The sequence below is a fragment of the Myotis myotis genome, unplaced genomic scaffold (genome assembly GCF_014108235.1).
Source record: "Myotis myotis isolate mMyoMyo1 unplaced genomic scaffold, mMyoMyo1.p scaffold_m19_p_4, whole genome shotgun sequence".
NCBI classification, from domain to species: Eukaryota; Metazoa; Chordata; class Mammalia; order Chiroptera; family Vespertilionidae; genus Myotis; species Myotis myotis.
This window is the reverse complement of record NW_023416346.1, coordinates 49,047,591-49,060,505: the sequence shown is the minus strand read 5'-3', so window position 1 is coordinate 49,060,505 and position 12,915 is coordinate 49,047,591. Positions and strand designations below refer to the sequence as shown.

The 12,915-nt window shown below is 38.4% G+C and overlaps 1 protein-coding gene across 1 annotated transcript in view; it reads left to right on the top strand.

Annotated features, from left to right (window-relative positions):
* ALG13 (ALG13 UDP-N-acetylglucosaminyltransferase subunit) overlaps positions 1 to 12,915 on the top strand; it is an 86,026-nt gene that overhangs the window by 30,490 nt on the left and 42,621 nt on the right. The window contains 11 exon segments of the mRNA XM_036304950.1: positions 779 to 860; positions 1,053 to 1,215; positions 3,034 to 3,109; positions 4,099 to 4,207; positions 6,149 to 6,213; positions 6,542 to 6,642; positions 8,514 to 8,641; positions 9,352 to 9,598; positions 10,045 to 10,158; positions 10,345 to 10,501; positions 10,834 to 10,954. Of these exon segments, the coding sequence (XP_036160843.1) occupies positions 779 to 860; positions 1,053 to 1,215; positions 3,034 to 3,109; positions 4,099 to 4,207; positions 6,149 to 6,213; positions 6,542 to 6,642; positions 8,514 to 8,641; positions 9,352 to 9,598; positions 10,045 to 10,158; positions 10,345 to 10,501; positions 10,834 to 10,954 (1,363 nt within the window).

The window sequence follows — 12,915 nt, the reverse complement described above, 5'->3', positions numbered from 1 at the left end:
TTTATATTCACTTGTTCAATTTATAAAAGTTCCTATCTTTTCAAATTGTAAATTAGTATTTGTTTGATATATTAATCAGAATGTGATTGAGGCTCACAGTGTATCCTTAATAGTGATTTCAATCTTGGCATTTTTAGAGAGAGGAAGGGAGACACACACACACACACACACACACACACACACACATTGATTTGCTCCACTTACTTATGCATTCACTGGTTGCCTCTTGCATGTGCCCTGACCGGGGATTGAACTGGCTAACCTTGGCCAGTCCGCATTGGTTTTTATAGCCTGTAGTACTTACTGCCCCTAGGGACTTCTTTCCCCAGCTCTGGGACCCCTTGCTGTTCCAGGCAGCCTCCACAGAGACAATCTCCCTCCTGACTGAAAAAACGGCACACCTGGGTTCTGGACCAGCCTGTTCTGTGCCTCCGTGTGCTACCAGTCTCAGTGTGTTTTCTTGAGTTCCAAAGGATCTCTTGCTTCCATGCCTTCTTTACTTCTCTAGTTGGCCTTCCATTCAGCCAGCTTTCCAGTGGTTCTGGATGATGGTGGTTCTGTATTTTAGTTGTAATTTTGATGTGATTGTGGGAGGCAGCCAGTACAGGTGTTTGCCTACACCACCGTCTTCCTTTTCCTCTAAAAGTCACTTTTTAAAACAAAGAAACATTCATTTAGTTTATCAGTTTTCTGATTCATTACTGAATTTCAAGTATCTCATGGTTGTAGGATGTTGTAACATTCACTTAATGGTTTTGTATGTTTTCCTCTTCTTTAGATTCTACTATGCTATTCAAGTAATGGCCATTATGATTCAGTGTACTCAAAACAATTTCAGTCAAGTGCAGCTGTTTGTCAAGGTATGTGAAAGCTTTATAAATGTTTGGGTGTGATTTGTTGCCAGTCTTTAAATTGAGTAACCTTCCATAAATAGCTTTTTAAAAACCTTGTTGGTAACTATTGAATTTGTATACTGGGTTATGGCTGTTTCCACATTGTTACTTTAAAAAGCATTGTTTTGATAATTGGAATTTTGACCATTTTTTCTTTAGCTGTATTGTATGAAATTCTCTATAAAGATGTGTTTGTTGTGGATGAAGAAGCATTGAAGTCTGCAGTTGAATTGTTTCGAAGTGGTTCTAAGAAGAACAGAAACAATGCTGTCACTAATAGTGAGGATGTCCATGTTGCCTACAAGAGTTTAACTCCAGATAGGTAATAAAGGGAAAGGGAATATCAACTGCAAGATCATCTTCTCTCTCTGTGTCATCATTGGGAAGTGGAAGAGACCTGGAAAGCTTTTATGACTGACTTAGACCACACACACACACACACACACACACACACACACACACACTCTCTCTCTCTCTCTCTCTCTCTCTCTCTCTCTTTCTCTCCCCCCCCCCCAGTATCTATGTGTAGGAATATAAATTTTTTAATTGAGAAGATAATTTTTGCCAAAAAGATGTGTTGTATTGTTAGATGCTCAGGCTTTGGAGGTTCGGTCAAAGTCAGAATCAGATTGTTGTTTTTTATTGTTGGAAAAGACTTTAGAGCTGTCTAATCCTGTGATTCTTAAACTTCAGTTATATACGAATTATTTAGGGTGCTTGTTAGAAAGGCAGATTCTTGGTTCTACCCTCACAAAATTTCAGGTCAGAGTAAAGCCAGGAATCTGCTTTTTTAACAAATATACTCAAGTATTCTGATATATATAGGCCATGGACCACACTTTGAGAAAAATAAAAACTAATTCTAAACTAGCACCATAATTTTTTAGATGCTAATTCAGGTTCAGAGTGGTTACTTGGCACACACAACCAGCTAGTAGCAAAGATTCTACCTCAAGCTAAGGGAAGTTTTAAGAGCTGAGTGTCTTAAAACTTGTCTTTAAGACAGGTGTCACCTTGTTTTTTTGCCTTATAGTTCTATTTCTTTGATATTTAATGCTCTGAATTTTATTTTTTGGTGATATTTGAGAATGCAAAGGACAACAACTATATACCAAGGTAAAAGTTGCTTCAATCTTTACTGTTTATTTTTTAAAGGACTTAGGCTTAAGGAAACTATAGCATTAGGAAGGCAGGGTGCATTTATTATCTATTGCTATGTAACAATATTACCATAAATTTGGCAGCTTAAAGCAACACACTTATCTCACAATGTATATGGGTTAGGATTCTGGGCATAGCTTAGCTGGGTCTCTTACTTAGGATCTCAAAAGACTGCAGTTATGGTGTTGGTAGGGATTGAGTTCTTTTTTGGAGCTTTGACTAAGGAAAGGTCCACCTCCCCACTCACATGGTTCTTGGTAGTATTCAGTTCCTTGTGGCCATAGGACTGAAAACAGTTGTTTTCTGTCCATCAGCCAAAGGTAATACTCAGCTCCTTGCCACATGGGGTTGGTGAACATGGCTGCTTGTTTCCTTAAGCAAGAGAGAGAAACTAGCAAGACAAGCACTACAGTCTTACACAATGTAACCATATACTGTTTATTGGTTAGAAGCAAACTTAGGACACGTGAACAGTGGGAGGATGGGGATTGTAGGGACCATCTTTTTTTAAAAAATATATTTTATTGATTTTTTACAGAGAGGAAGGGAGAGGGTTAGAGAGTTAGAAACATCGATGAGAGAGAAACATTGATCAGCTGCCTCCTGCACACTCCCTACTGGGGATGTGCCCACAACCAAGGTACATGCTCTTGACCAGAATCGAACCTGGGACCCTTCAGTCCGCAGGCCCACGCTCTATCCACTGAGCCAAACCAGTTAGGGCTGTTGGGACCATCTTAAGAATGTGTCCCCTCAGGAGTTATGAAATATAGGAGGTAATCTGCTAAGCATATTTTAGCACATATTTATATAAAGGAAGCAGCATAAATGTAAATGTTGAGTGAAAAAATATTTGCCTCATTTTTAGAACTGAGCTACTTTAGTACCACTAGGTGGTAGAATAGTCAGTCGTTAGATTTAAGATTTTCTTAGCTGCTACATTTATATAAAGCTCTTTGTTCTAAATCTTTTCAATTAGGACTGAAGAATTGGGTGCTTGCTGCAATGTTGAAAATATACCAGAGGGGTACAATAAAGGAACAGAAGAAGCAAAGGTTTGGGATTTTTCTAGAGCAAAGACTTTATAATCTTGGTTTGCAGCATTATAACTTAAACTAGTTGAAATCACATGATCCGTTCTAGTACTATGAGGATGGGGCGGAGTTGATATTTCCCTCTGTGGAAGTCTTAATTTGAAAATGTAAAATGTGTGTTTAATGTTCTCTGAATTTTTATTATGGAATTGTACATTTTTTTCAAAGCAAACTGAACACTTGAGAAATGTCAGAAGCTGTTGTTTTCAAGATAAAGTAGTATTATAGACTCAATGGATAGTTTGTAATCAATTTTATAACACTGAGGTTTCTTTTTGTCATTAAAGAATATAATGCTTATCCCCATCTACTCAAAGAAAATAGGTAATAATCCTGGTTCCTGAAACAGGAGACATTTGTATAGGTTTAAAATTAAGCAGATGTTACATTTGAGGCTAGCTAAATAGGACAAATACTGTTACAACAATCTCTGTATGCCCCGAGTGCTGGTAATTTGAGAACAGTATTGAATATGGTGAAATTCTAGGAAAGCAGAAGGAAAAGGTAATTTCTTTGGAAATTATCACAGATTTTAACCAAAATGAAATAAACTTTTCAGATTTTTCCAGTTGATTTTAGGGTTCAGAAGCACTTGCATCTGTGTGCATACCAAGGGAAAACTTGTTAAGTAGCTCTGACTGAGTCTTTAATCCTGGTCAGTGTTGCATTGATTTATATATGATGTATCCTGAATTGTTGGCTGCTTGAGACAATATTTCCCTTCTGCCATCCAGAACCTTTTAGATTATTTGCATATTGCTTCTTTAGTCTTCTGATTTTTAAATACACAGTAAAATTTATTGTGGAATTTATTTCTTGTTTTAATAAAGAAGGAAAGGAAGTCATATGTACATAGCTTTAAAAAAAAGGGAAGAAAAGAACCTTAATTCTTCTTCATAGAAGACTTAAGCTAAAGATGGGAGTTTGTAGCATGATTATTTTTGTTTTAGTCTCCAGAAAATCCATCCAAGGTGCACTTCCCCTATAAGGTGCTCAAAGCTCTGGATCCAGAAATCTATCGTAATGTAGAATTTGATGTTTGGTTGGACAGCAGAAAAGGTAATGAAATATTAACAGGATACTTTTGAATCCTGACAGATCTAGGAAATTAATTTTGTAAATTGTTTTTAATAAGAGACATTTTCAATGTACTGTTACGAAAAACAGGCATGTGCTTACTTTTTGCCTTACTCAAAACATGGTTTAAATCCAAAGGAGGAACAAATGGTTTTAGAAGTGGGATCTTTTAGAGTCTGATGTTTATCTGGTATTTCAGCTTTGCAAAGACTGTGTGGAGGTAGCCTTTAGGTAACTAAGAGTACCAGAAACTTGTAGTAACTAGAAATAAACATATCTTACATTTAAAGGGTTAAAACTCCCCTTATTAATAAATGAGGTCAGGTGTTGGCAAACTATGGCCTGTAGACAAAATCTGACTTGCCATCTGTTTTTGTATGGTCTGTGAATTAAGAATGGTCTTTAAATTTTTGAATGACGGAAAAAAATGAAAACAGTATATCATGTGAAATTCAAATTTCAGTGTCCATAAGTAAAGTTTTTTGACAGAGTTGTGTAGTTTGCCAACCCTCAAAACAGGTAATTGTTTATCTCCCCCCACTTTCTTAGATAATTAAGTTGGTCAAAGTAGGCCTTAAAGTTCTGCTTCTGCCTCTTAGAGGTAGCCTTTAATGTCTTATATTCCTTCAACCACGTGAACCAGGGTATAGTTAGCAATATAGAATGAGGTTATGACCTACTGGAACACAATAAGTTGTTAAAAATAATAGGTTACTTTGAAGAAGCTTTGTATTTCTTTTTTTGATTGAGATGTGTTACTTTCAAATTTTATCTTATTGGTGTTTGACGAACTCTAAAATTGCAACTCTAATTTCCACTTAAAGTGAAACCTTGGTTCTTGAACTTATTTCATTCCGGAAGGCTGTTTGAGAAGTGATTTATTCAAAAACTGAATTATTTTTCCCCTTAGAAATAATGAACTAGTAATGAATTCATTCCAGATCCCCAAATGATTCCCTATTTTAACCTTTCTTATATATAGTACATGTCACTGTTTAATCTATAAATACTTCTTTTCTTATATTTATCGAACCACCCCCTACTAGCCTTATTCTAATCCCTTTTAGCACTGGGTCCAGGGGTGTCTTTCAGGTCAGCATGCAGTACCTTTGCTTGTTCATATATCACTGCCTCTGAAATGATTGTCACTGGCTAACTGCTTTTTGTTAATCCAAATCAACAGCAGTTTTTCCATCTCTTCAGTTGCCTGTGGTCATTGTTTCTTTCACAACCTCAGCAACGTTAACTCTCTTGATGGCCTCTTTATATTTTAAAATTGTGCTAATCATTGATGCCAACAACAAAAGCATTCTCTCCTTTGTTGCCTGAGAGACACTTTTTGTCATGCTGAGGTATCAGCTTGAAAGGGTTGTCAGTTCCAAAACTAGTTTGGTTCCACAAGTTAGACATTTTTTCTGTGAACAACTTGGTCAAGAACCAAATTGTTCCACCTGGGAGGTTCGAGAAATGTATATTTGTGTTTTGTAGCACAAAACTGTATTTGCAAGTCTCCTTAAACTAACTACAGAAATAACCTATCAAGAGTGATAGAATAACCCTTTAGGACAGCAACCTGTGAGTTGCGACCCCTTTGGGGGTCGAACAACCCTTTCACAGGGGTCGCCTAAGACCATCGGAAAACACATATATAATTACATATTGTTTTTGTGATTAATCACTATGCTTTAATTATGTTCAATTTGTAACAATGAAATTGGGGGTCACCACAACATGAGGAACTGTATTAAAGGGTCGCGGCATTAGGAAGGTTGAGAACCACTGCTTTAGAACTACCCCTCACCCCAATTTTAGCTTATAATGGTAGCATTGTAAAGACACCTTGGTAAAAGTGCATTAGAAAATTAAATGATGTAAAATAGGAAAGGAAACAATTTAATTGAGTTTGATCCTTTCTTTTAACAGAACTTCAAAAAGCTGATTACATGGAGTATGCTGGGAAACATTACTATTTGGGAGACAAATGTCAGGTTAGTTTCTTCTTTGAAGAATCAATAATTTATTTTTTCAAGATTGTGGTTTTAGACATTAATATGAGTTCAACAAAACTAATTTGAAAAATTCTAGAAAATTTTTTAAATGTTTGTGTTAAATTTTAATTACAAACTTGTGATTAAAGGTAAGACTCTTTCAGCATGTGCTACCTCCATTGAACTAGACTGGCAGTGCTGATTATCAGCTGCTTTAATAAGTAGATACTGAACTCCATTTGGGGAAAAGTGGTATTTTTGTTTGGCAGAAGCCAGATCTGCCAGTAGACTTGAGAGTAAAGGTATTCTGTCTCTTCTCTTCTTTCAGGTTCGCTTGGAATCAGATGGAAGATATTATAATGCTCATATTCAGGAAGTTGGAAATGAGAACAATTCAGTAACAGTCTTCATTGAAGAATTGGCAGAAAAGTAAGAATATAATAACGCGTTGAATTACTGAAATCTTTGGCTGCTGATGCCTTTTTTTGTAATATTAAATTGAGAATTACCAGGATATTAGTAAGAGAACCAAAGTCATATATGGAGCTAGTCTAAGATGACTTATCTTGAATTGTGAAAGTGTATACTAAAGTATGAAACCTCAGTACAGTCATGTGCTACATAATGACATTTCAGTCTATGACAGTGATTTCTTAAGATTATAATGGAGTTGAATTTTCCATAAGAAATGGAAGGACATACTAGTATAGTTCAGGAGGAATTTTTTTTTCCTCTGATGGAAGCAATATCTGTGCAGCCTGGCAGTAGATTCCCTCTCACAGCACCTCCGTTGTGAGTACACGGGTCACATCCCCATCAGTCAACCACTGAGCTGTTTCAGCACAGAGCAGCCTGTTCCTGCAGCACTACATACTCAAAGGGCACTGCAGTCAGTCCTCCCAGATGTAGCCCATGGTCTTCAGAGTTCATTGCTTTAAATTTTTTGTTGAGGACATAAGATTCTGTACAAGGACACAATTCCACAGGAGCTACTTTAACAGGTATTAAGTGCCACTGATACATCAGTAAAAGCTTTCTGTGACAGTATGGAGCCAGCCTGTCTCTGTACTTTGGGAATGTTCAGGTTGTCATATGTAAAACTTAGAAAAGTACGGGTGCGCACGTACAGTGTGATTGAAACTTCGTGGCCCATGCACAGAGTCGGTATTTTGTGAAAGAGCCACACTCAAGGGGCCAAAGAGCTGCATGTGGCTCGTGAGCCGCAGTTTGCCGAGCCACAGTTTGCCAACCACTGTCCTAGGCCTTCACATTCACTCACCACTCACTCACTCACCCAGAGCAGCTTCCAGTCCTTCAAGCTCCATTCATCATAAGTGCCCTATACAGATGTATCATTTTTAACTTTTGCACCATATTATTAACCTATTTTTCCTATGTTTAGATATACAAATACCATCGTGTTATAATTGCCTACAGCATTCAGTATAGTAACATGCTGCATAGACTTATAGCCTAGGTGTATAGTAGGCTAGACCATCTAGGTTTGTGTTAAGTGCACTCTATGATGTCCATACAATGATGGAATTGCCTAACGATGTATTTCTCAGCATGTATGTCCTTTGTTAAGCAACACATGACTGTATACCTATGTATAAAAGTTTATAAATCCTAGTCACTAGCCAACTTACTATAAATATTAAGTACAACAGAATGCTATTAAAAACTGTTCATACTAATGGGAAAGCTGGTTTTCCAGTATCACGGCAACTCAGCTAGCTAGTCCAGTCATTCTCAAACTTTTAACATGCTCCAGAATTGTCTGGAGAGTATAACACAGATTGATGAGCTCCATCCCCAAAGTTTTTGATTTAGTAAGTCTGTGGTGGGGCCCAAAAATTTGAACTTCTAACAAGTTTCTGGATGATATTGATGCTATTGGTCTACTTTGAGAACCATTAAACTAGTCTATACTGCCGTAATTATAAAAAAAAAAAATCTCAGCAGCTTAAAACAATAAGGTCACTTCTTGCCCATTTTGCATCTTTATAGTGGGACAGCAAAGGGGACCCTGGCCAAGAAGGCTCTATTACAGGCAGAGAAAAAATTATACCATGACAAACCATGTGCTGGCTCTTAAAGCATCAGTTACATAATGTAGCTGAGTCTGAAGTCAGTGGGGTAGGAAAATATAATCCTCCTCTAAGGAGAGGCAACAAATATTTCTAAACTAGTTTACCACAGTCATTCCTCTGGAAGGTGAAGCAGAAAGGGTGGTTATGTGTATCAAATGAGAATTAACTCTGCTGCAATAGCTTCATGTTGGTATCTTTAACTTTAAGGCATGTTGTTCCACTGGCTAACTTAAAACCAGTTACTCAAATGACACCTGTTCCTGCTTGGAGTGCTATGCCTAGTCGGAAAGGAAGAGGTTACCAAAAAATTTCCGGGGGCTATTTCCCAGAAATGGGTTTGTATACTGAAGGTTTTTATTATTTTCTCCATCTCTCCCCCTACATTGTAATTTTTTCAAGGTATAAATAAGTCTTATTCTAGGGTAGAGTTTCTCAACTTTGTCACTACCTATATTTTGGGATGGATAATACTTTATGGTGAGCTGTCCTGTGCACTGTAGGATGCTTAGTAGCATCCTTAGACTCTATCCACTACATGCCATAGCACTCTTCCCCCAGTTTAACAACCCAAAATGTCTCCAGACATTGCCACATGTTCCCCAAGTGGGAAGAGGGGCAAGATTGTCCCTGGCGGAGAAATACTATTCCAAAGTACTTTGTGTAAACTTAAGTTAGAGTAGATTTTAGATTCTAAAATTTGAAGGGAAAAGATTTTTTAGAGAATTAGGAAAACACTTCATGGTAGCAGCTGGAGATATTAATGGGCATTAACTCTATGTTTTGATGATCAAAGCTGCCTATCCTAAAGATAGTGCTGAGGTGTCCATTGATACAGAAATACCTACTGGTTTTGCCCTTCCAAATGGAATATCTAGTACACCCTTAAAAAATACAAAAATTCCCTCTCTGTATTTTTTGTTTGCTTGTTTGTTTGTTCCTAAGAAAACATTTGAAAGTTTTAGTTATTTTTGGGTGTGGTGGGGAGACACTGGATATTTTGCTTTGGTTATGAAGCTTATTTGCTACTTCTTTGTTTGCCTGAAAGTTATGTCGGAGATGGACATGAAGCAACACAAGAAGATGTTCAGAAAAGTTAGAGGGAAAGAGATGTATATGTCTATGGCCTATAGCAGGGGAGAACCCCTGCCCCCACCCAGGCTTCAGAATAGTATGCATTATGGGCATGACCCTCCAATGCACTACGCACAGACAGCTGGCAATTTTATGCCTAATGAACATTTTTATCCTCAACATTCATCTCAGAGACAAGGTCGGGGATATGGGATGCCCAGGTAAGGTTTAACCAACTTTCAAGATAATGTACATCTCTGTTTAGATATTGGAAATAATTCCTGGACATAATTACAGTAGAATTTAGAAATATCTAAAGAGTTTAGATTTCTTACAGTTTCTGCCTACAGAGAGCATAGAAGATGAAACTTGCATATACTTAAATTCCTGTAAATGAATTCATTGGAAGATTCATATTCTCACAGTTTAGGGAAATATGGAACAGTTGAAGAGATGCTAGAAGATAGAATGCTATCAAGATATGAATGTCATGTATATGGCCCTATATCCATTAATAATGATTAGGCCTAATGCCAGTAGTAAGGGGAGCAAAGCTCTTTTTTGTGGATGTTTTTATAAAGATGTGTTAATTCTATTTAACTACAAAGACTGACCACTCAGACACTAGTGAATAAAGAATTCTGTTTTCCTTTCCCCTTATGCTTAGGGATTCATCTCGCTTTATAAACAGGCCTAACATGGTGGACCCTAAAGTTGGTTTTTACCCTGGCCCAGGGAAAAAGTGCTGCCAGAGCTATGATAACTTCTCCTACAGAGCTCGGTAAGTAAATTTTAAGTGTCAAAAGTCAGAGAAAATGGATAAGTCTGTCTTCATTGCTGAGCAACAAATGTATGGAGTAAATTGTTTGTGTCAACATTGAGATGTTTGAACTGTTATTTAGAAATTAGAAACAAGTTACTACCATATTTTATCATTTTTCCCCTTTCATTCTCTGAACCACTTAAGTTCCTTTAGACGTAGTCACCGCCAGATGCATTGTGTGAATAAGGAGTGCCAGTATAGCTTTGCCCCAGAAAATGGACAGATGCCCAGGGGTTTGGAAGAAACCATTACTTTTTATGAAATTGAAGAAGGGAATGAGACTGCTTATCCAACTTTACCTGTAAGTAATTTAAAAATTTACTCAAAAAGCTATTTACTTTTCTCTTTTTTTAAATAAAGGCATGTAGATAAATTTTAGCTTTTTTGTATAAATATAGCAAATACAGCCCTTCTTGGAAAACAAGACTTCATTTTAGCACTTTTAAGGAGAACTTTTGCTTTTGTCTTAGAGAAGCAGGTAGAGGTGGACAAATAATCTTGCCTATATAGGATGGGCTAATATTTTCTGTTTTGTTGATCATTATTGCCTCACACTTAATTCTAAAGCACATTAGAATTAAGAGGGAGAACTGCATGTATGTGTGTGTGTGTGTGTGTGTCTCTTTGGTACAGAATCATGGAAGGCCCTCTACAATGATTCCTCCTACTCCAACATACTGTGTTGCAAGGCGTGGACATAGCTCAGGCAAACACACTTTGAGTTCAGAGGAGGGCAATGGCCAGTGTGATAATGGTGAGTCAATTACACTTAAATGTGTTTTTTAAAGATGATTCTTGTGGCATTAGAATATCAAGGCTATGAAGTAGACCTAAAGTGATTGTTTGGGGATCTCACTCTGTTCTGGTAGCTTGTTTTGAAAGAAGTATTAGTTTTTGTCTCAGAGTTTGCTAGGTTTTTAAAGATATATTGGTATTTCTCAGAAGGATAGGCTTCTATTTCTGTAGGCTCTACATTGTTATAACTTATTTTCAGCTCTTTGCATAGGTTTATACAGTAAAACCTCAATATAATGGACTAATTCGGTTGAGGAGGTGTCTGTTAAAGCTGAAAGTCTGTTATATAATAAAGTAGATTTTCCGAATGCATATGTTAAAAAATTAACAAATTAGTGTACCTGTTTTTACTTATGTAGACACATTTGCGTAATTAAAATTAAGTATGTATGAAAAGTTTAATTTCACAGAAAAGTTTTCTATATGCATTACTGTAATTTTAAATTTATATTGAATAGGTCTAGTAAGTGCGTGCATTCACCAGTCACTGTGAGTAAACAAATGCACATTGGCACATCTGCTGTACACTTTAAAATTGCTGCAGAAAGTCTCGCCATGTGACAATGAAACCAATTACTGCACATGATATGGTGTGATTATGTGCTAATCATTCACTGAACATTGTTTATGAGTGGTGACTCTTGGATTCAAATATTTAGACTACTAGAGGCCTGGTGCATAAAATTCATGCACTGGGGTGGGGGGAGGCACTCCCTCAGCCCACCCTGCACCCTCTCCAATCTTGGACCCCTCAGGGGATTGGGCCTAAACCGGCAGTTGGACATCCCTCTTACAATCCAGGACTCCCAAGTGCTCGCCTGTCTGCCTGCCTGATTGCCCCTAACCGCTTCTGCCTGCCAGCCTGATCATTCCTAACCCAGTGATGGCGAACCTATGACACGCGTGTCAGAGGTGACACATGAACTCATTTTTTTGGTTGATTTTTGTTAAATGGCATTTAAATATATAAAATAAATATCAAAAATATAAATCTTAGTTTTACAATGGTTGCAAATATCAAAAACTTTCTATATGTGACACGGCACCAGAGTTAAGCTAGGGTTTTTCAAAATGCTGACACGCCGAGCTCAAAAGGTTCGCCATTGTGCCCTAACCACTCTCCTGCCAGCCTGATCGACACCTAACTGTTCCCCTGCCGGCCTGATTGCCCCCAACTTCCCTCCCCTGCAGGCCTGGTTGCCCCCAACTGCCCTCCTCTGCCAGCCATCTTGTGGTGGCCATCTTGTGACCACATGGGGATGGCCATCTTTGACCACATGGGGGTGGCCACCTTGTGTGAAGGTGTGATGGTCAGTTTGCATATCATGTCTTTATTATGCCATCTAATAAAGAGGGAATATGCTAATTGACTGCCATGCCTTCAAACATGGCGACACCCACAGCCAATAAGGAGGGAATATGTTAATTGACTGCCATACCCTCAAAGATGGCAGCGCCCGGTCCCCTCAGCCTCATCGGGGTGGTAGGTGTGCGGCAAGGCTGGTCCCGCCCCGTGTGCCTGCCTCTGGAGTCCCCCAGTCCCTTCAGCCCCCCAGCCGCCCAGGGCCGGCCAGAGGCGCAGGCAAGCCTCAGATAACGGCTGCCCAGCCGCCCAGGGCCACCTGAGGCTCAGGTAACCAGGGCCAGCCGAGGCTTGCGCTGCCGGCAGTGGCAGCAGCAGAGGTGTGATGGGGGCATCGCCTTCCCCTGATCTCCGTGTCGCCTCCTGACACCTGAGGGCTCCCGGACTGTGAGAGGGGGCAGGCCTGGCTGAGAGACCCCCCCTCCAGTGTATGAATCTTCATGCACTGGGCCTCTAGTATAGGATAGTTGTAGATATGTAATATTTATGTTGGCGAAATTACGACTGTTTTTTCCAACATTTGGCCTATTCACTAAAATTTGTTAAAAATAACAATG